Source organism: Plectrocnemia conspersa, unplaced genomic scaffold (genome assembly GCF_051122295.1).
Source record: "Plectrocnemia conspersa isolate PC_06_02 unplaced genomic scaffold, ASM5112229v1 ptg000001l, whole genome shotgun sequence".
Classification (NCBI taxonomy): domain Eukaryota; kingdom Metazoa; phylum Arthropoda; class Insecta; order Trichoptera; family Polycentropodidae; genus Plectrocnemia; species Plectrocnemia conspersa.
Window position 1 is genome coordinate 18,538,582 of NW_028277165.1, and position 23,919 is coordinate 18,562,500.

The 23,919-nt window shown below is 31.2% G+C and overlaps 2 protein-coding genes across 9 annotated transcripts in view; one reads left to right on the forward strand and one right to left on the reverse strand.

Moving 5' to 3' along the window:
* Positions 1 to 2,427: 2,427 nt before the first annotated feature.
* Positions 2,428 to 4,051, reverse strand: LOC148239061 (prenylated Rab acceptor protein 1). 2 transcript variants are annotated; one of them, XM_088185781.1, is made up of 7 exons: positions 3,979 to 4,051; positions 3,598 to 3,709; positions 3,424 to 3,535; positions 3,172 to 3,275; positions 3,015 to 3,099; positions 2,832 to 2,940; positions 2,428 to 2,772 (listed from the first exon to the last, which is right to left on the reverse strand). In XM_088185781.1, exons 2-7 carry the CDS (start codon positions 3,669 to 3,671, stop codon positions 2,669 to 2,671), a joined length of 588 nt encoding a protein of 195 aa, XP_088041907.1. In that variant the 5' UTR covers positions 3,672 to 3,709; positions 3,979 to 4,051; the 3' UTR covers positions 2,428 to 2,668. The 2 variants fall into 2 exon arrangements, with proteins under 2 accessions (XP_088041907.1, XP_088041916.1); XM_088185790.1 differs by lacking the exon at positions 3,979 to 4,051 and adding an exon at positions 3,934 to 3,978.
* A 2,926-nt stretch (positions 4,052 to 6,977) lies between these two features.
* Positions 6,978 to 23,919, forward strand: part of ACC (acetyl-CoA carboxylase) — a 40,815-nt gene continuing 23,873 nt past the window's right edge. For 2 of the 7 annotated variants that reach the window (XM_088195834.1, XM_088195846.1), the window contains exons 1-4: positions 13,561 to 13,753; positions 13,889 to 13,945; positions 14,019 to 14,191; positions 14,252 to 14,445. In XM_088195834.1, the coding sequence (XP_088051960.1) occupies positions 13,894 to 13,945; positions 14,019 to 14,191; positions 14,252 to 14,445 (419 nt within the window). In that variant the 5' untranslated portion in view covers positions 13,561 to 13,753; positions 13,889 to 13,893. Of the gene's footprint in view, positions 7,246 to 7,417; positions 7,558 to 13,560; positions 13,754 to 13,888; positions 13,946 to 14,018; positions 14,192 to 14,251; positions 14,446 to 18,255; positions 18,350 to 19,788; positions 19,953 to 23,044; positions 23,627 to 23,919 lie in introns of those variants that run through there. The other 5 variants (XM_088195854.1, XM_088195839.1, XM_088195862.1 and 2 more) reach the window with 5 other exon arrangements.

Below are 23,919 nucleotides of genomic sequence, written 5' to 3' on the forward strand. Positions count from 1 at the left end.
TGTCAAGTATGTACTGAAAATTATTGTAAAGAAAGAAATGCTCCAGCTCTAACATCAAATAATTGGGTTATTGTATCTAAAATATGCATATGAGAAAAACATGATTTAATTCACATATACATATGAGGATTATTCTCTAAATCTACATAAATCAAAATATCACAGAACGTTCCTGAAAACCTATTATTTTATAAGGATTAATCAGTGGTAAAATTGTTAAATATGTTTATTTGTTAAAATAGCAAAAACTCATATAGTGGGTGGGTTTTAAAACATATAAAAGCTTGTGACGTTATCTCCAGCATAAGCTATGGTGTTTTGAAATTTTCATTTAACCATTTGATATGAAATTAATATCATATATACACGAATCCTATCCACAGACGAAGCCAGGTAGTGAAATAAATAAATGTTTATTTAACTAGGTGATAGTTTGCACTCACTAATTCAGAAGTTTTTTTATTTTTTATCACATTACATATAAATTACAAATTTTTAATACCTTAGTAAATTTTCGAATTTTTCTTCGGAAAAGGATTCGCTGCAGAGTTATTGATAAGGTGTTCATCGTTCTGACCATAGAGTAAAGAATATCATAATATATATATATATAACATTCTTTACTCTATGGTTCTGACCAATAATGCTTACTCGCACCTAACCCGTCCAATAATAATGCACAAACAATTCGTTTTATGGAACAATTATTTTATATATATTGCTCATTTAAATTGTCCTCTTTAAATCTATATATTGTACAAATTTAAAGAAAGCTTAGTTTCGTCTATTTAGATATCCTTGCATTGACATCTGAGTGATTTAGCATAATAATGATCATATTTTATGTATCCTCGATGGGTTCAATAAAAAAAATATTGTTTAAAAGAGTAATTTTATAATAGTATCAATATACAATATGTCGATATTTATTTATTTATTTACCTATCATAATATTAAATGTTAAAATTAGTTCTTAGTAAATTTGTATGAATTTAGAAAATTTACAGGGGCTGTATAAAAATTAAAGTATTAAACTGTTATTTTCTCTAAGAAAATAACAGTACATATATGTAATAGTAAAATATCCCAATTTCATATGAAGCACAGGCATTTTCTTTAAAGATTATAGAAGCTTATTATTAAGACACTTCATATTTCGATAAGATCAAAGAAACTTTTGCAGCAATGGACGTTTACAAAATTAAAGAAAAAGCGGATTTTTACAGCGCTTCAAGGAATTTTTACTGACAGTAATAGACTTAGTAAGATTGAGGAAGATATCGCGTTTCGAAGTAATATAGAGGAGATATCGATGCCTTATCAATTTCAGTGGGACTAAGACGAAGTTGAGGATGTAAGAAGGTTTTTTACGATCCTGAAGGGAAAATTGCAACATGTTGCGTCTGAGTGTCATTTTTCAGGCGTAAAAATCCGAGCATGCTTCGCAGTATTTTCACAATCAGCTGATGTATAAGTCCTACAGCCATCGAGAAACTATATTGTTAATGGACACCCATTAATACCACTTTGATTTTTTTGGAACCTCTATGAACCTCTTAAACCCTCCATGGATCTACATGCTTTGCAATATCTCTTGTGTTGTGCTACACTGCGCTGAAGGGTCGCAATAATAGGACGTCGAGGTATCCCTCCTCGCTCCATCCAGCGCAGATAATCCAAGTGCCCGTGCTATGACATTGCCATATTTTATAACTGTTACAGTCAATAAAAGCTTATTGTTAATTATCATATGAAACCGAAAATCACCTTGGCATGTTGTTTTGCTCCACAGATTCTTAAGAACAAATGCTTCGCCTCATTGTCGCATAGACCCAGAAATATTCGCTCACGTTATGCGTTAGCAGCAACAAATTATTATGAGTGAGATATAATAAAAATATTATAAGTGACGGGTTATGGAGCACATTTACTACAATGTCAGATATTTTGGTAAATGGATCACTTGCCGGCATACAAAAAACACAGTGAAACCTGAAATATCTGTGCATCCTGTGTCGTTTCCCTCTACAGAGGTACATGTTATAAGCAGTAACATTCATTGATGGACTATTGAAAATTATATTTGTCCTCGTAAAACTTTTTTTTTAAAGAAATGTGTAAATTTTTTTAATAAAAATATGTTTGGGTTTACAAAATAGTTATTTAATTTTTAAACCAGATCTTTACATCTATGAACTCTATAATAAATGGCGAATAAAACAAAATCATTTTATAAATCCGATGTAAATCAAAGACGCTAGAAATATTTTAGCAAAACACTATTAAAAATTTTATATGCGTGAACAATCGTCAGCATTTATGTAATTGCATTCGCACACAATCAGCTTACATATTGAGTGTTCATAATAACTCAATTCTATTAATCCGACTACAACATGATGTAATAATAAATTCATAGAAAACGCATTTTAATATTAAAAAGTAATACAATTTATTATAAAATATTCATTACAAAAAAATAAGTATAGTTTTAATTACACAATAAATAACTAAAAATTATATTCAACTACATTTTAGTCAGTGTTATTATATATTCATATATTGTAGATTAACTGTATGTTGATAGTTATTAATATCATTTTTCATAAATAATAATATCATTACATAATATTTATTATGAATGCCAAAATGTTTTACAATTACAACATTACACTTCTTCTAATAAATGAAATTGATCTTCAGAATCTTCAGTAACAACGGCTTCGATGTTATAAAATGCTGCATGGAGTGTAATCACCGTAATAGATGCTCCTAAAAAGTAAAAATATGAATGAATAAAAAATATATAAAGTAAATTTAAATAATCATACCTAAAACCCAGAATAAGGCTGATCCAGCTCCAGCCCAGAAAAATATAGGCAAGCAGCACACGCATACAAGAGCATATTGATGTCCAGGACTTAGTTCAAACGATCCAATCTATTATGTATCAATACAACCGTCAATTTCACAATGTTTGAAAATATGTTTTAAATTACAGTTTAACTTTATACCTTCAGTTTCATTGGATTCGTTCTAAATTTGTAGCAAATGAATAAGCTTCCACATATTGCCAATAAAAGCAACGGTGATGTTACCCTTTAACATTAAAATATATAAAAATACAATAAACTTACAAACAATACAAAAACAAGGCAAAAAAATACTTACAAACAATACAAAAACAGGGCAATGAAAACAAAGAGATAATTAGATCGAAAATATTCAATATTTCTAACGATTCGTTTACTGAGTCTCGGAAGTGTCGTAGGTACCTGAAAATATTTTACTATTAACTAAAGATTTAGGTCATGAAATGCATGAAGTATTAATTTTGAAAATGTAATATTTTATTAACTTACAAGAGATGAATTAAATGGTATATTACTAGGCTGTTTTATCAAGTGCTATAAATATTTATACCTTAAAATTTGAAGTCTGTACAAAAAGTAGCCAAGGTCTCACACTCTGTTTCTGTGCTGTTAGTAGAGTCGACATTGAATTAAAATTTAAATATTGGCCGAGTTGATTTAGTCTGAAAAATGAACATTTATATTATACGCACATTACTTATATTTACATTAAAAGCATATATACTTTGGAAAGGTATTTGTTGTAATTGTTGGCGTTTGCATTTCGCCTTCAATGTCGACTGGAACTGGTTCTGCCATCTTTGATGTTGCTTCAAATTTAGACTATTGTTACTCAGCTATAATAAGATGAAAGTAAAATAATAAATGATGTCATTTTTATAATATACCAATAGAATATACGCGTTTAATAATATAATTTCGACTAAAATTGTAAATATAATTACTATAGTAATGTAAGTTTAATGTGATAATAAAAACACATTTGGAACAAAAGCTAATTATAACTTTTAAAATAAAAATGCAAAAAATTACTATAACCGATTGTAAATAAAGATATTACGTTGTAAGTGCAGCGTAATACGCTTAATATAGTGTTGACACTTACACTGTAATGTTTAATCACTCGACTTCTCTGAGTCACAATAATATGACAGCTCAGCAAAGGTGTTGCTAGCTATAAAAAAAATCCTTATAAAATAACTTGTTTAAATTGATCATTAAAATATAAATAAAAATAATAAATTATCAGTATATTCACATATTTAATTTATTTTTGCATTGAATAATTATTAAACATGTTTTTTTCTTGTTATAATAGATTAAATAATAATGTAAAATTTAATGATCTAGAACTTCTCAATTCTTATCTAATATATACTATGTCTAAACAAGTAAAAACATACATTAGCCGCTTATAAATAAATCTATTCAAAAATTTAACTTCGATTTGACCTCTGACCTGATTATTTACATTTGAAGTATTTGAATACAATCGTTTTAAGTTATGTGCATAGTTAATCATACGATTGTTGATAACTCAGTTATTTTACATTCGTTGGTCTATCAGCTCGTTTGCGCATTGCTTGTGAGAGCTATATTTTGGAAACGAAATTTTAATAGCATAATTGAAAGCGTAAGTAATAGCTAAAACAATGTTTTTATTTAAAATATTTGTTTTATAAAAGAGCTATTTATTTATTTTTAAATAACTTGTATATTTTTTAACATACATAAATAATAATAATTTAATATTAACATTATTTCTCTAAAACACAGAAATAGTATTCTTTATAGTCCAGATTAACTTTTGTGTTACCTTTAAAATAATACACGGGCGTTTTTCCAATATATTAAACGAGGAAATGTAGAAAATGTTCACGATTTTTCTTATGGCAGCCAAATACTGACTATGTAGTTATCACGCTTTTGTCTAAAATAATATAATGAGCATAAAAAATGTCGCATTTTGCGAATTTGTAGAAAAATTCGGTTAAAATAAAATTATTATCATTAAATCTGATTTTATAAAATACTATTATTTATTTTATTCAAAATTCTAATGAAATACTTTTTGATCAGTTCAAAAAATTGTTTAATTTTCTTTACCTTTCATTGATTCTAATTGTAGTTTTAAAAATGATTGTTTTTTGTAAAATGTATAAAATGTATGTATAATATATCAAAATTAATTTAAAAGAAAGACGATCGATGGAGATCATCAACAGTGTCGTTAAGAATTAATCAAAACAAAGCGTTTATAGGAAAAGTTGACAAAAACCTCTTTGCGGATTAAAATACACTTACAGGCGCAATAAACTCTATCCCGAATAAATAAAATACAATGATTTCTATGATAAAAATAGATAATATGCGACGCATCCGCTTAAGTGTCGACATTTTATATTTTATGTCAACATGTAACAAAGAAAAGAATGGGTAAAAAGAGATCAAGGAATAAGTTTACGGGGCAAACAAGATTTTATCCTTGTTAGACACGATGCGCTGTGCTTTGTGGGAGTATGAAAAGAAAAATATACTATTTTAAAGAAACCACATATTTATATCAACCTCGTAGAAATTTGCTAAGAAGAATAGACTTCTTATTAATAATTAGTGTTAAAGAGAGGAGATTTTTGTTTATTATTAACATACTCTGATTATGGTGGCCGATTGTCAAAAGAGAATTTTACCCGTCGGGGGTGAAAATGTTTTTCAAGGGTCCAACTAGGGCCTTGTGCTCTTTATGTTATTTATTAATGACATAAATACGGTAGTTAAAAATTCAAGTTTTACTCAAGTATATGATTTAAAATTGTATAAATGCATTCGATTTGTTGCAGATTCCTTCTCTCTACAGCAGTGTTTCCCAACCTTCCTTATGCCATGCCTCACTGTAGTCTTTTCAAAAGTCATATGCCCCACCGGCCTCTTTTTTAATTAAACAGTAGTGTGGAATAGTTGATAATTGCCGACGTGTCCCATCTCTAAAGCATGATGCCCCACCTCTGAGACGTAATGCCCCACCGGTGGGGCGTACGCCCCACCGTGGGAAACACTGCTCTACAGAGTGATTTAGACTCTCAGTGGAGACGGCCTTCCGTTAACCGTCTGCCCTTTAGTGTCGTAAAGTGCCATACTGTGTCATTTTCTCGATCCCGTTCACCACCAGTTTATTCCTATGATGTCAGTGGGAACATTTTGGCTAGAGAATCTTCCACTAAAGATCTCAGAATCACATTTGAGTCTGTGATAAATCTTCCAAGATGCTTGGCTGTGTTATGAGAAACGCCTTTCACTTTGACGATCCCTCAGTTATTTACATCTATAATTTGGAATCCCCTAATAAGCAAATTCTCCCTTTTAGTCAAAAAGGTTCTTAAGATAGTTTTATAAAAGGATATTTGGTTATTTTCCGTTCTTATATCCCAGCGCCTTTCTATTTAGAGGCGTTGGGACATGACGAGAATACTACATTACATAGTGATTGAGTTTTCACAAAAAAATGTATATCGCTAAGCATCTCTGCAAAATACTGAAGGGTGCTGTCGACAATCCAGATATTCTCGAGAAATTCCAGTTTTGGGTTCCAGAAAGTCTTCGAGAATCACGACATTGGGGCTTAGACGTTCGCACTTGCTGACGAAAATGCTTTTACTTACTTTGGCAGACGGATGTTGATGGGTGGCAATTACACACAGATTGAGCCAATGTAGTAATATTTTATTGAGAGTATATAGTTTACATGTTATTTAAGTAAAATATATATGAGTGAACGGTGAACGAGGCAACACCATCCGTTGTCTTCCCGTTGAGATCCACAAAATAATGTGCTGCCCTCCGCCGCTCCGAGTGCTGCCAAGTTTTGGCCATAATGAATGAAACATACATAGGCCACACGATACTATTGAACATGTTACATTAGATAGTGATTCAACATTATTTTTTTAATTAGCTAAAGTTTTTTTTATAATCCCCCTTCGCTTAAAATTTAATTTATTATCTTTGTATAATAAATATTTAAATTTAGAGTAAATATTTTTTTAACTTATATTTACTTAATATTTGCAATTTATTTATTTTTATTCACTATCGAAAATTATCTTCTCAACATGCGGGTCGTGCATATCGATTGACATATGCATGTTGAGAAGCACTGTCGAGTTTGCGCGCGGCTGTTTGTTTCTCGGTGTTATGGTTTCGGTTTGCGTTCGCGTTCGCGTTCCGTAAAACGTAGGACATTTAAAAATTGTTTCATATAATCGAGGCGTAGTTTACGCTCGTACATCTCGAGAGAACTAGGTCGCGCTGCGATGCCGCGTCTAGCGTCGCTCCACCGCGCGAAGGTTATGTTCCAGCGTCTCCCATTACACCGGTTAATATTTAACACATTCTTTCTTAAATATGAATAAATAATTTTATAGTAGATTTATCGAGTTGTATGGAAGACGATTGTGTACTTTGTGCATGGCACGAATTTCAGTTGTACAATGCGAATTGTACAATCGAATTTGAAATTAGCGATGTACGCTTCCGGCATATGGATTAAAACAAAATGGACGCGGTCGCTTCGTAGCGATTCTATGAATTGCGACTATTACGACCAGGAAACGAATTTATTGAAACCGGTTGGATTTTTGTGCGTTTGTCGCACACCTTAATCAAACAAACGCACGTGCTCGAATACGTACGTATAATTGCATGTATCGCCTGAAATGCGAGATTTTAAATCAAATTTAACCTTGAAAGTGTTTATTAATCGATTGTTATGTTTCGTCCGACGCGCTCACCGAAATATCTTTCATGCGTTTAATGTTGACGTTTAGCCAAATCGACGTTTAAATATAAAACATAGACGCCATTTTGGAATTGTCTGCAATTGATAATTCCAATTTTTGATAGATTATATTTATCGTAAATTATGTATTCGCGTTGCCACGGAGATCTTATATCATTTGTTTCAATAACCGTATTTAGTAATAATCAAAATGCAAAAGTGTTCAAATTGATTAAAAGTCTCTCCCGATTGGTCAATGTTATGGCGTGACTTTAACCCTCTACCGTGTGCTGCCATGTAGTGCTGGCGTGCGTTTCGAGAACTACTCGAAGGTGACGGTGGAAGTTGTTTTCAGAGATAATAATTATGTATCTACAAAATTGGTATAAATCTAATAAAAAAACATAATTTTTTAAATTATAATAATAAAAACAACTATTATATATAGGATGTATAATATAATTTATATACATAGTTATTAAAACATTCCTCAAATACGTAGTTTTTCTCGTTATTTAATTCGGTCGTCGCTCTTCTGAGCATATTAGATTTAGTTTTGGGCTTTAAATTAAATTTATGTTTTATTTAAATAATATAATTATGAAGATATACTTAAATAATATTGCAATTAGTTTTAATTTTTAGCCATATAAAGTTCTGAATAATGATTGACGCATATATGCGTCCCCGGCGTTAACTAATTCAGCGCAATTTGGTGTGATCAAACTTGACGTGCTTTTTTTGTCTTGACATGGCGCTTTCGGTGACAAGATTAGAGATTTGTTCCGATGTCGTAACCCAGTGGCGTAGCTATTGGAAGAAGGATGGACCGCCCCGGGCGGCATTTACTTGGGGGCGGCATTTTCGCGATGGAACTTTATGGTTCTGGATAAATCTTTAACTGACTGCGCTAAAAATATATTCACGAATAGCTAAGAGCTAAGTTGAATGATTATTGCGCAAACAAAAATTGCGCACACGAAAATTCTGAGCATAGGTAAATGTTTGATTGTAAAAAATATTTTATTTTTAATTTCAACTGCTTTATCTTTTTCTCAATTTATAAGTAAAAAATGTGTAATTATAGGAAATATGAGTGTATCATACTAATTCAAAATACTAATATAATTATAAAATATTTTAAAATTAAAATCACATTATTTTTTTTATAAATTGACGTATTCTTAAATATACATGTATTGACCATCTATGATCAAATTTTTGTTGTTCGCTTTTTTGTTTGCTGATTTTATGACACAGTCGCTCAATTTCTTAGAATCGGTAAAAGTCGAAGTTACAACAGATATTCCCCATTGTTTCTTCGAGTCCAGCACGTGTTAAAATAATGAAATTTCTTTTACATATTCCATTAAATTTGAAAACTGTTTTGCATATTTTTTATATGCATATTATATAAGAAGGGTATATAGTGTAGCTGGTGGGGTCAAAAGTGGCCGCATGTCTAGGAAAGTTGAATATTGAAAACATGCATTAAGTACAGATTTTTTAGGAAGGTCAAATTTTGTATTAGATAATTATATGGGTTAGGGCGAAGATACGGTACAAACCTCGGGCGGTACAAACCAAAGCTACGCCACTGCGTATATCACGTATTTTTTATGTCTTTATTAAAATACAATCATCGTGACCTTACAGGCTGCCTTACACAATGCTTAGATCAACTTATTAACTATTGAGTATTAAGAAATTGGATCGAATCTAAACCTGAAACTTGCAGGAATATTTATTTTGTTAATTATGTACAATCTAATCGATCTCTGTACACATTTGAATTGACTCTTGCATGATCACGGATGCTCAAAAGTTTAAATAGCATTAATACATGTAAAACATAAATATAATCATAACAAAAACATCAGTAATAATACATCACAATATATGCCAAACGTACTAAGTTCAAAACTTAATCTTAACAATAGAAATTTAAGATCAACGATTGTTAACAAAAAGTTTCGTCAGTCAGGTATGTAATCTGGTCTATTTTTTTACTTACCCTTTGACCAAACCACACGACGCATTATACATACATCTGATAACTAGACATACATATGTTAATATTTCATTCAAACATAGAAAACAATAAATATTGTGCTATTAAAAGAGATATTATAAGCTATAGGATTTCTCCCTTTTTCTGCAGCTTCAATAATTATTATAAAGGAAAATTGAAATCCTTTCAGTTTGTTGTTTGTTGAATGAAAATAATTATACAAATTATCTTCTGACAATTCTTCCAACAAGTGCGAGACAATGTGCATTTTCAGCAGCAGTTTGTTCGGGAATCAACACTATATCAATATTTAACAACTAAACACTCTATGCTTTACTATTTCGTAATAAAAGTATTTGCATTTTTAAATTATTTTTGTCAATCTTTCATTGTATGTCGAAAGATTCCTTACTCATGGTACTAAATATAAATATAAAATATAATATTTGTTACTGCTATTTTAAAAAAAAAATAGAATTTTTTATGGGGTGTTATTTGCTAAATATATACAGTAGACCCCCAATAACACGATAAATTAGGGACGTGCTATTTGGGTGCGTGTAATTGGGGGACTAGAAAATATTCATAAAAATTTTTGCAATACGTTCGAATCAGGCGCGTGTAGTGAGATATCCTCCCTTTGGCTCGCGCTCACATAAAGTAACGGGCATTCAAATAGCACGTCCTCAATTTACCGTGTTATTGGGGATAAGAGGGGGGGGGGGTGTTTATTGTATTATATTTAATTCTCAGTCTCGATTTGATTTCTTAAGGGTTTATTAATTAAATAACACGCAATTAAAAGTATTTTTATTTATATTGTGGTGATATTGTGGTAGAACGTAATTTATCGATAAGATTGAGACTCGCAGAGTTCCATCGTAAAGGGCGCATATGGCTATCGTAAAATCTCGTTATCTTCTCCAGCAAAGGTCATTCCATGACCCTAGACCTTTCTACCAATTCTAGTCTTATTTTATTTCACAAATGACGCAAGTAAGATTGTCTCGTAACTTTAACAATTTGATTAGACGTTAACCTCCTTCATCCATCCCACGTTATATAAATATCAACAAATGTGTGTTTAACATTTGCATTTGAATGTCAAATGGTTAACAAGTTGATAAAATTGTGTGAAATTTCAGTATTGATCGTTTATGCAGTACTACGTTTACGTACATCATTATCGCATAAATAAGCAACGAAAAAATGTATTAACAAACACGGGTATTGCTGAGTTACAACTGATATCGATTGTCGTCATCAGACTATTTACGTATATAAAATGCATTAAAAACAATCTGAACACATTGAAATGATAAATAAGGAAATGTGGAACATGATGGATTGATGAATATTGACTAATTTAATTTTAAAGTATTTTTTACTAATGTCTATGAATTATATTTGTAAAAAAATCGATATCACCCATTTCGCCTCAAAATAAAAATGTCTTTGTTGGATGTTAACCTATGTACATATGTATATGTCAAAAAATGAAACTAACTTCACTGAACTTTTTTCTTTTTAATGAAACTTAAATTAAAACACAATCCAGATAGCAAGTAGCAGCGTCATGGAAACAATCATAATGATCTATCATGTGACTAAATCTTAGTCTTTGATTTCTTGGTTTCATTTGAGTTAGATTTTTAAACAAATCTCCATATAATGTAACGCACAATTGGGTGATTTTTTATAAAGCATAATTATTTTTAAATACATGATGTAAAAAAATCATAAAAAATGCAATCTGATATTGATTCTAGATATCGCATATATTATATTCGTTTATGTTTTAACCCATTAATGCAGTATTTCCCAACTTTACGGTGCTACGACAGTAATTAAATTATAATAAGGTTTAAATAACATTTTTTTTATTTGTAGGTGTAACATAACAGGCGTATGAATCGATCAATAGCTTAGAAAATGCATGAAAAAGTAGAACCTCGAGTCATTTCAACTTCGCCGAATTTTAGTTTTAATTGAGAAGTGATTTATTTTCTATTTTTATTAATTATTTGGCCGCGTAGCACAAAATTATCATATAAACAACTCATAAACATTTTATTTAAAAATCACACATTTGAAAATGTCATTTTATGATATTTTGCTTATAAATTTGCTAAAGATAATAAGAGTGACAATATTATTGATATAAATTTTGACAATTAATAATTCATGAACTCGAACTTGCTCACTAGTTTGGGATTTGTAGCTCATGACTTATTTTTAATTTACAGTGCATGGAATTATGAATTCAAGTCAAAAGTCAAATGAACTAATAAATAACAAAAAAATATCATTGCTATTTTGGATTTCACAATAAATATTTTAGATTTCACAATCTACATTTTCAGGCAACGTTTCCATGTCAACTAATAAAAGAGTAGCAAATAATCTGAAATACAGTTTCTGTTTTCTGAAATTTTAAAAAGTCATGTGATAAAATAGCAATTAGAGTAGCCTATTTTTTTATGTTTACGTGACTTTGTTCAGACAGTGTTTAAAAGTGAATTAAGTTACTGTTATAATTCTCTCATTGCCACAATTTCGGTTTAATTTCAAATGCCGTCGCTCTTTGTAACATTCAATTCATTAACTGTTTTTCATCTTGGAGATGTTTAGTTCATTTAAATGAGCTGCGATACGCACTAGAAATGTTAAATAAATTATTTTAAAATTTAAGTGCAGGTTTTCCTTTTGAGTGCAAGACTAAATCACTTTACTGTCCGTGGCTAGTTTCCAGAGGATTCAGAAACTAGAATGTTGATTTAATCCTTTTGAAACTTAATAAATATAATTTTTAGAAATAGTTGTTGTGACGATAGATTTTATTCGGATCTTTTATTTTTAGTATATAGCATATTCCTTGCAATTTATCATAAATTCAAAATAAAGTTTTATTGCATAACAATTTTTTTCAACTAAAAATTCATTTTTAGTCAGTTAAACGCTCTTTTTCGTATATTTTTTCTTTTCTTTTCATTACTTTTATCAAGAGATAATGTAAAAGCCATGCTAAAATAATGAAATTTTAATATTAATTTATTTTTTAACAATATTGAAACGCGGGCCACATGTGGCGGGTTGAATAACACTGGTCTGGTCATTTTAAAATATTTTATTCATACATTAATAGTGTACTTTTAAACATTTGGCTCCGTGAACTCAATAAGTAAGGCCAGGAAGGCAGAGAGGGCGGACCGCCCCGGGCGGCACTTGCTTGGGGGCGGCATTTTCACGATGGAAGGACCGTTCTTGTGGTGTTGTTCCTAAACTAAATGCGCTAAAAAATATGTATTCACGAATAGTTTAACATCATAGAGTAAACTTTACTCTATGTTTAACATGCTCCGGCCGGTCATAAAATGCCGCCCAAAAATTTGGCTAGTTTCTTAGAATCGGTAAAAGTCGAAGTTACACCATATGTATCTAATTGTTTTTTCGTTCTAAAATAATTAAATACCGGATAACCATATTATTACCATATTTTATTAAACTTGCTAACTATTTTTTTTGTACTTTTTTGCATTTTTTTATAAGCGTATAATATATGAAGAGGGTTAAAAGAAGTCGCCTGTCTCGGAAAGTTTTGGTATATTGAAGACATATATTAAGTTACAGATTTTGTGTTAGATAAGTAACTAGGAGAAAAAATAATGTTATTCAATTATTTGTATTGCTATTTTATTAACGCCTTGTATCATAAAATTCGCAATTTAACTGGCTGTTTCAAGTGATTGGCTGTATTTATACACAAATATTTTTATACTTAGGTAGAACCTAGCTTAAAACTGACGTTATTTCTATCCATTCTACAAATCTAATTATTATACTACTTCGAAATTTATCGATTGTTAAAGAGTTATATCATTTCCTGTATTTAATTTATTCAGATTTGTTTTTGTTCATGACAATAATCGAGCCGATGCCCGTGGCCTTAGGAGAGCGTTCGTGATATGATATCAGTCCATTGCTGCTGCTTGACCTGGCTGCAGCGTCTTTCTTCCGCGCTTGACCTTAGAACTATTTTTCAATAACAAATTATAAAATATTGCATTTTTTCTCCTTTGGAAGCCTTTAAAGGCAGTGAGTATTTTCTTACGCGTTGTGCTTAACCTGTGTTAAAATTGTCTCGCATGTATACACTCTTATCTGTAATTTGTATAGATATACATATACATGTATACCTACGTTAAAACTTAAATGCTATATTTTCTTTAGATTGCATGGGCCAGATTTCTGCAAAGTTAATAACTAGTTTACGCGTATTTGTTTTATGTGAGTATTATGATACGAACGAACGTGCTAGTTAGTAATGTGAAGCATGAACGTCTGTTTTTATTGATTTCAGATATAAATAGTTTATTCTTTGAAGCTGTGGAGTTTGGAGAAAACCACGATAACCCTACGAACATAGATGAACAAAACAAATTAAGAGGAGAAATGGAAGACGAAGCACAGACGCGGTGCTCTTCGAGCGAGAGCGATAATTTCGAGAAGATTGAGCCGCAAGAAGCCGAAGAGGTATTTAATACAAATCGTTATAGTTTTATTTTAGAATGCTTTTAAATTAAAATATTTTAGTTTCATAAGAAACCGAACTTCACTTTGGGTGGGACTGATGAAGGCACAGAAGAACATGATTCTTTTCCTGTCACGGAAGAAGAAATTGCTGCAGTCGCCGTGGAAGCTGGTAACAGGATGACCTCTTCCGGAAGCAGCGGAAGCCTCACTCAGACTCAGATGTTCGCTTTGGCCGAGAAGAGAAGGCGCCTGAGGTACGATTTAATCTGTTTGTATAATATTATATAATAGTGTGGTCGCTCATGGAGGGGCTTCTACACAGTTAGTTACAAATTGGTGCTAGTTAGGCATGAAAAGAAATATAAAGCAGCGGCCGAGGTCGTCGATCCAACTCCGTGCGTGATTTAGGGTTGCCAAATATGCTCCAATTTGACAGGATTGTTTGACGATTGACTTTCTTCGAATATAGTAGTTTTCTGAAATTTCGCTTGTTTACGTACCTTTATATTTGAAGAAACCCTACTTAATTGGTACATCTATAAAATTTATTATCGACGCAAAGGTTATCAATCATGCTGTACATGCATATTTATATTCATATGAACGAACACGTCAATATTGCTTATCTGTCGATGAAGTTAATAATAATTAATAAGAAACTTCAATGCATTTTAATACTAATTTATTTAATATCGAATTGCTTGATGATGTTTAACAAACTGCGCATAATTTACTTGCTAGTCATTTATATCAGTTTTGGTACCAATTTAATACAATATATGAATCCTGATAATACTGGATTGAATTGGAGTGTTTTTGCTCAATTGATATTGATAATTATGTATATATTTATATTCTATAGTACCACGCAACGTCAGCAATTCATTAATCAATTTATTTCATTTATTTATCGTACTCGTAGCATACGAATGCTATTGCATTGTAATTTAACAATAATAAAGAATACCAATAAAAATATTTTCTGAGAATTTATACCACATAAAATATAAATAATGCCAATAATATTAATTTTGATTAATGTATACAATGACAAAATAAACGATATTGATATTTCGCGCGTGTATACATCTCTTCACTAGCAAGCAGACTAAAACATAAAGTCAACCAAAATCTTTCTTTTACTGTCAAATATTGACTTTATACTTCACATCGTCAAAACTATAATTTGAATGTTAATAATTTATATTACTTATTGATTTTTTAAATACAATTATTTAAATTATATAATTATTTTTTTAAACTTATTAATTATATATAATATACATGTTACTGGTTTATAACCATTTTCATGTTTACAATTTTTAATTATAATTTAAGGGAACGTTTGCGGTTATAATTTAAAGAAAAAAAAAATTAGTGATAATTTGAGTACTTGAACCATTGATATGTTGTCTTTAGCCTCTAAAACAATATGTGCTTTGGCATTTTTTTGTTAATTTTAATATATTGTAAATAAACATTTTGCTTATTTACAATAATGCAGTTTTTTCTGACGATATCCAAATTTCAGATTTCAGACTATAGCAATTAAACGGTGCGTAATTAAAGTTAATTAGGAAAAAAATAAGTCTAAGTAAATATTTCATATAATAGGTATTTAAAAAAATCAAATAGTTTAATAGCAAAATTCCCAAAATATTTTCATTAATTCAAAATCAATTTTTAAAAGTTTTTTAATTTATTTTATTATTTTTGGAGAACCAGTACATAGTTTGAGAAACGTAATACATATACGATTACGATATATAATAACCCTAAAAACTTGGTAGGTTTTATATGATATGTATATATTATCACGAACGAACATGAGTCGTTCAAATGCAAAAGTGGTTACATAATTCGATTTTTTAATACCCGCAAATTTATATTAGTATGTATAAGCAATTTTCAATACTGAATATCTTTATTGATACGCCACTCATCTCTAAAACGTTTACATAAAAGTATTAATACATATTGAAGCTTGTTATTTTCTTACTTTTTACTTATATGAGTTATTATTATTGTACTAAAATTTTTGAGTCAATGTACAGCTTGTATATCTACTATAAACATGTGAACTTTTGACAGCCTGTGTACGACTAAAAAATCATTAGTTGAACTCTGGATTTCGGTCACCTTAGCTGGTCATGGATTGACGTGAAGAGGGAAGCAGCTGCGTTCTTGGTCTTTTTATGTTCCAAATCGGGGATAACAAGTAAAACTTTTTGTCGAAAGTAAATTCCGAATAGACGGGAATGATATGTGCTATATAGGCACTTATATTCGATTGGTTTCAATATAAGTTTTCTTTGACTCACACTCGACGCCACGGCCAATTAAGAATTTATTTATTTCCGTCTGTTTTCTCGTTATATTTGTGAAGAATGAATACAGGTGAAGATTAAGAAATTCTGCACTTTTAATTTCGCATTCAATTTGTTCTGTTTGTAAAACATTTGTATTCACGGAGTAATTCGACGTATAGCCAACTACAAGTTTATCCCCAGAAGCATTAAACCTTTTTTTGTCTTGTTTCTCTGCCGTCAAACCGGATTTTTATGTATCTTAAGTGGTTGACAATAAAGCCTTCTTTTGTACATGATTCGTTTTGACTTCGATTTCTACTTATTGAATATTATTCTTCAACGAAAATTTATTCAATCCTCTTCCATGAGAAACTACCAAATTTACTACTACCTATCTATATTATTGCATATTTGTTTCCTTATTACTTTTATAAATAGAGAGAACATTTCTCTAATAACAATAGCTGTGCCATTACCATTAATTTGTCTTGGATTTTGCTTTCTGGATGTCTTAAGCATATTGGTAAACTCCATTCAAACTAGACATCTGTTTCTGTTATATCATATTTATCTTCAATCGTCAAATTATTTCAGCCATTAAGAGAAAAAACGATCTGTGTTGTTCAAGTATACAAATTGTTTTTTTTTTTTTGAAATTTCATTCGAGATAGTACACCCGAATATTCGATAAATTATTCGAATATTCACATATTTGCAAATAACTAAAAACACTTTTTTTCCAGAATAAAATATACGGAAACTAAGCAATATCTCGAAAACTGCTCTATTTTATTAGTTTTTGACTTCATTTTCAGATTCAACGCGTGATTTTACTTAAGAAATGACTGGCAAATTTTATGGGTCAAAATATCTGTAAACAAGTGTTATTTCTGAATCTGCAATCAAAATATAATTCAGTTATTTACCTGATAATAAAGTGTGGTAGCATTTTTTGCGACAGTGTATAAGTGTATTACGGAAGAATACCTACAATATTAACATTTTATTTGACACACATATTTATAGAGATATTCACATAATTATATGGCATGTACACTCGGTGTACATCACAGGAAAAATAGGTTAATGTGTGAACCTAGGCTGTTAAAGGTCATTTTAGCTTAATTTTAATCTCGAATACTGCTAATTTCTGCCCCAAAACATTTTTTGTGTTTTATTACATTTTTAAATTAATTTTGTTTATAATGATACATGACCACTTTTGCATTTGAACGACTTATATAAACATAGGGTGACGTAACCGTGCTTTCGCATATGTTTCCCAAACTTAGCTTATGTATTTTATTTATTTTAATTAGAGTAGTTATATTGTGTTACGTTTCTACAGGGCTGGTCATAAGGTGGAAAGGGGTGCAAGGCACCCAGGATCTGGAATCTCTAGTTATATTTATAGCGGTACTACCAATCCTATATTCTTGATAAGGATCAGTCACGAACATAGCGATATGTTTAATCATTGACAGCCACACATCTAATAATTCTTTTTGATTTTGCCAATCGTTCCAAAAACGCCACCTCATTCACGATGGCGCACAGTGCGTTGACCTTATTTATCTTTTCGCCTATCTAGCATTTTTGGCAATCTTCTCAGAGAGTATGGCGAATTACCTTTTTCTATAGCAATATCTGACGATCCCGGTCGCAACGATGCCATTGGATGAAATTAAGGTAGTGGATGAGCGCGCAGGTGGAAGTGGAAGAAGAACGTGGCGGTCGCACGACCGACATCCAAATAGTGGCGTGACGGCTGGCGAGCCGTTAGCCGGCGTTTCAGTTCTGTGGTGTACGATAATTTTTGTGTTATAACCAAAAAACGCTCACTGTTTAGGTTGTTTGCCATTTCCTCCTCAAAACTACACACCCCATTTGCACCATATGGCAATCCAGTTGCTTCATTCCTTTGCACCTTGAACCATTAAATGTGCGCATGCTAAATTGGGGAAGTCGATCGTGCGAAATTGTTTCGGGCAGATGCGTCACTTTAGTACGATTGATCAAATGTGTTGTTCTGATATTAAAAAATTGGCGTATTGTGAATGCTTAGGATTGATGCACATACAGCACTTCAATGATTGTAATTTTATTAACAATATTTTTAACCGTTTAAATGGTTAAACATACTATACTTTACAAACCACAGTATAACATAATAAAACAATAATTTATTATTCAATGAAAAAAATACTTGTAAGTGAATTCAAATTATTGGAAAGAATCGTCTCTATATTTACTGCCGTCATGACTTGTATTTATATTATAAAAAAATCGATGAAATATGTTTATGCCACATTTTCCATGGTAATGTTCCATAGGTTTGGGAACTATGCCAATTTTCTGAACCACACCTTTTTTAACTTTCAAGAATAAAAAATTGATTATAGAGTATCTAATATATTACAAGCTTTCACCATAGCAGTAAACTATCAACATCCGTTAGCGACACATTTATGCCTTAATCAATGATTTCAAATGCACATACGTAGTTTTAACTTAGGCCAAGATAATTTAACAGTTTGTAAAATATAAGCGTTTGCGAAGTATGCATTTTTTCTACATGATTATATTAAAAAGTGGTGTACGCCAGATACTAATTAATTTGTGTCAGTATTCCTTAAAGTTGAAAATTAGATAGGAATAAAAATATGAATATATAGTTTCTGGTGATATGTACATGTATGGTTATGTATGTGTGTATTTTCCGCACACGCTCGGGTACGCACGCTGAGTCATGCTAAATGGCAGAAACCTAATCGTGCTTTATAATTTTAATAATCATATTATCGTTAATACAGGGAGGTTATTGAGGGGGAGGAGCATTTGCCTCCCCTTGAATTTGGCCAGAAAATGCATGTCTTAATGAAATATGAATCTTAATGAGATCGAAATATTACAAACATAACTTTTGCTCCCCCCTAATAAAATTTCGGGGTATCCCTCACATTTTTTGTAAAAAAAACCGCCTTGAATTTATCCCTAAAATATATTTTTAAATTTCTATGTAAATCAATTTCAGTTGCGAAACGTCCATTTTCTGTTCAAACCCAAACCTAACCTAAAACTAATTATAGTTTTAAAACTTTCTTTGGGTCAAGTCCAAAATATTTCTCTCAGGGGAAAATAAGTGGAAGAAGAAGTACAGACAGACAAATTGATAGCTATCCTGACCGATATTACTACGTATCATTTTTTATTCTGTTCGTAATGCACATCTGTGCACGACAGAGGTAGATGAACTTTATAAATTTAATTGTATTCCATTATAAAATCAGTGTGAATGTTGCTTACTTCGTTGATTCCGATTCGCGGTTCTCAAATAGTAATTCATTGATGAAGCATCCCGCGTGTGTGATAAAATATGATAATGAAAGTGCGTTTACCGTGTCGGTTAATGACCTAAATACTTCCGAAACGAGATGCCTGAGCCGGTTTTTGTAGGTTATTTTTTGTTGTCTAATACGGTTTAAATAATAGTTTCATACTATCTGCGATTAAATTAAACATGCGACGTTTTTGTGTTGTATGCATTGTGTACATGCAACCTTAAAAGTGGTTATTTCTCATTTTTTAATCTGAGTACTGTGCCTAATTAAATAATTGTTTTTTAAATTAATATTTATGTTTGAGAAATAACTAGACGATTAGGTTTAAAACGTACCGTTTTAGGACGGTGCAATTAAGGTAATATATATTCAAACGTCACATTTGCGTCATCGTGGTTCAATCAATTTATAACATAGTCGCGTGTCGATATTAATAGATTTAAAATGGGAATCGACAGTTCAGCTTTTAATCGTATTTAAGTATCGTTAGATAAATGAGTTAGGCATTGAATGAACTAAACTATACAAGTTTACAATAAAATAGCTACACTAAAATAAAAACACATACATACATATGCATATGTGTTTATACTCGAATATGTTAATAGCAATATACGGTAACACCTCTTATACTCACACACTATAATAATTAAACTACTTTTAGTTATTCATCTGGCAATATATAGTTAATGAGACATTTTAAATTCACGTAACCTGTGAGTGGTCAAGACTGAGATATTTGCTTTCAAAGCGATATATGTATGTATGTATTAATTAGTGGCAAATTTTTATGTCGCCTAAAATCTGATAAAAAAATGTACACAAACTTAGCTTACTCTTTTTTTTATTAAGCGAATTATTTGAGTATTGTACTTATTTTATTTAACTAATATAAATGGCTGTGTAGCGTGAAAATCATTTTTTTACTAAAAAAAATGAGATTCAATTGGACGCTTAGTGTATTTTTTATATATTTTACTTCATAAAATTGCTATCATATCAATAAAAAATCAACGGAAAGTATAGGTTTTCTATACTTAATACTAATTAAAAAAATATCTGTCAGTATTTATTAAAGTTTTGTCCGATTCAGTTTAAAGATTATTAATATTTATTTTTTTGTAAATATTTCGTTGCAACATGACAAACTTTAGCCCGGTGCGTTACAATGGGATCAACACAATCAATCAAGTGAGTCTACAGACTGAAATCAAAGTCTGTAATCAGTGACATCTATTTTATTTATTATACCACCATGCATAGTCTAGCTCTATTTTATTTTTAACGTTTATTACGATATTCTTTCGTCAGATTAGGAAAACCTAATCTATGATTATCGGTTGGGATAATAAATATATAATTATCCTAGACCCGATAAAAATTTAAATATCAAGACTCAAATCTTTCACGTAATAGTCACCAACTAATACCATTAATATATCGTTCTGGTTATATATACTCGTATATATATATATATATATATACGTATATAAAATAGAACCTCAGATTTGTACAATGTACGGTTGAGTAGTATGTATAGGTGACTGGAATTTCACCAAAATAGACATTCGAAAGACCGCTATGATATAATACAGGCACCGCCAAATACGGGCACGTTATCGCAAATATGCGCGAATTTAACATTTCTTACTTAAATGTGTGCATCTTTTGATACAATGTACAGTAGATCCCCCAATAACACGGTAAATTGGGTACGTGTAGTTAGGGGGCTAGAAAATACTCTTACATTTTTTTACAATACGTACGTACGAATCACGTGCGTGAGGTACTATGCCTCACTCATACTTAAAGTATCGGACATCCAAATAGTACGTCCCCCGTTTACCGTGTTATTATGGGGGGGGGGGGGCTAATGTAAATATTTAAATGATTTTTACAGGACATGTTAATATTATATCAATGCATCGATTTTAACTGTTATTCATTGATTTTTATTGAGTGGTTCGTTAAATATAGCTATTAAATTATATTTTTCTTATTTTTTGAATTTTAAAATTAATTTTATTTACTTAAAAAATATTGGCACGAGCAATTTTACGCATTGTGATAATATACTATGGTTTTGGTAGACTAATAAGTAAGTCGTACGGCAAACAAATACAAAATAAAGAATTTTATATTCACAATAAAACATTTTAATCTATGTATAGTTAAAAAAATAGATAAAAACAGTTAAATGCGTTTATTTAGTAAAAATATTTAAAATAAATACAATGTATATTTATACAAATAACAAAAAAAAACAAAAAATATTAGCTCTCGTTTTCATGATATTAGTATTATCCTTAAAATCCACAAATAACATTTTTATCACTAAGAACATACTAAATATTATTTTGAAATATAGTGTTTAATCACTATTGTAAATATTTTTATATAATACTAACGCGATTTATTTGTATCGTGCCAGAAATTCCCACATAAAAAAGCACCACTAATTTGACAAATCTTAAATTTGGAAAATCCAGTAATCCGCTCAGTAATAATAATGGAAGGTAAAATCACTCACAAGAAATGTCGAACGTTCCACATTACGAGACATAAAAAAATACAATATAAAATCTCATTAATCCGGTAATTTAAAAATGTTATTCTAGTAACCCGGCAACGTCTAAAGGAAGAAATATGTGTATTTTATGAAGCATTGTTATAATATTAACATGTCCAGAAAAAAATCATTGACATATTTATATTGTGTTAAAAGATGCACACATTTAGGTAAGAAATGTTAATATACATTGAAATATGTTTTATTGTGGATATAATTTTTTATTTGTTTGCCGTTCGACTATAAAAAAATGGGAGCAATGTTCCGTGAGAGTAATTTTCAGTGAGCAATGTTGTCCTTGGAATAATAGTCCGTTTACCTATACATATTCTGTCACAGCAAGTTGATGAAATCTCAGTAATATTTTTATATATTGTTAGATAACCTTCCATTAATTTATATTCTCAAGGTATAAAGTAGTCGAAATTATTCATTATAGTATAAAGCATTCTAAGATGATAACCAGATTGATATTTTTAGTGTCATTTTAAATCAATCTGTTACGTTTATTTTTATTCGCACATATCAGCCCTACCGCTTGAAGTGTAAACGTAAATGACCTTTGCGCTTTTCATCAGCGTTTTTCATAGTTTTTCTCGTTGATTTGCCTTAACACGATACACACAATTTGCAGAATCTTGCGACAAGCTACTGTCGACCTTTGATTGCCATTGGCGCACTTCCATACGTAAACAGTGAGCGTTTTTCGCGATTATGTGGAGGAGGACTCTCGTTATGAAACCGTGAGTCGATTACCGGCTAGTTACTCGACGAAGTAAAAAAAAAACTTTCTACCTTTGGCATGTCGTTACGAAACGACACCGTTCGTGGTGTTTACTTGTCAGGTGGCTTTGGAGGCGGACGGTCGCGCGAGGAAGCCCCACCATCGAGGTCGGTTTATGTCAAGTGAATGTCGCCAAGAGCCTCGTTCTTCCTCCTCTTCGTCCTTCGGTCTCCGTAGCCTCTTTTGCTGGATCGGCAAGTCCCCGCCCAATATGCTGAAGCGTCGTCCTTCGAAGAGATTTGTCTTGGCCGAGTCAGGCGAGCCGAATCCTACCTGGGAGGCCGGAGATTCTTCGTCTCCCACGGTGATCGTCTCACCGGAGCGCAGGGCCAGTACGGATCGCAGGAACAGCTCGGACCGCAGGAACAGCAGGCCGGACCTTCCGGTCGACCCTGCCCTGTTAAGGCCCATCCAGCAGCAAGCCACTTTGACGTGAGTAACTCGTCTCGCCTTGTCCAGTCTTCTTGGATGAGATTTGCGTGCTCTCTACAAAGACAAAGTGTAAAGTGCGGTTTTTTTTATGTAGACGGTACAAAATACGAGGTGAAGTGTGTTGTTCGCTTTGAAAAGGCTCGAGCGGTCTTTTGTGCAATTGGATTTCTTACGCGGTCTGTTAATTGCTGTTTTACTGTTCAACAAATGATTAATTATATTCGTGATTGATTAATAATTTCGTAATTGGAACAAATTCTACAAAAATGCATATTTTTATGCAACGGTTCTAA

Coding starts and splice junctions, on each gene's coding strand:
- LOC148239061 (XM_088185781.1), bottom strand. CDS start 3,671: ATGGCAGAACCAGTTCCAGTCGACATTGAAGGCGAAATGCAAACGCCA. Junction 3,100..3,171: donor GCCCTGTTTTTGTATTGTTT/GTAAGTATTTTT, acceptor TTAATGTTAAAG/GGTAACATCACCGTTGCTTT. Junction 2,941..3,014: donor CGAATCCAATGAAACTGAAG/GTATAAAGTTAA, acceptor GATACATAATAG/ATTGGATCGTTTGAACTAAG.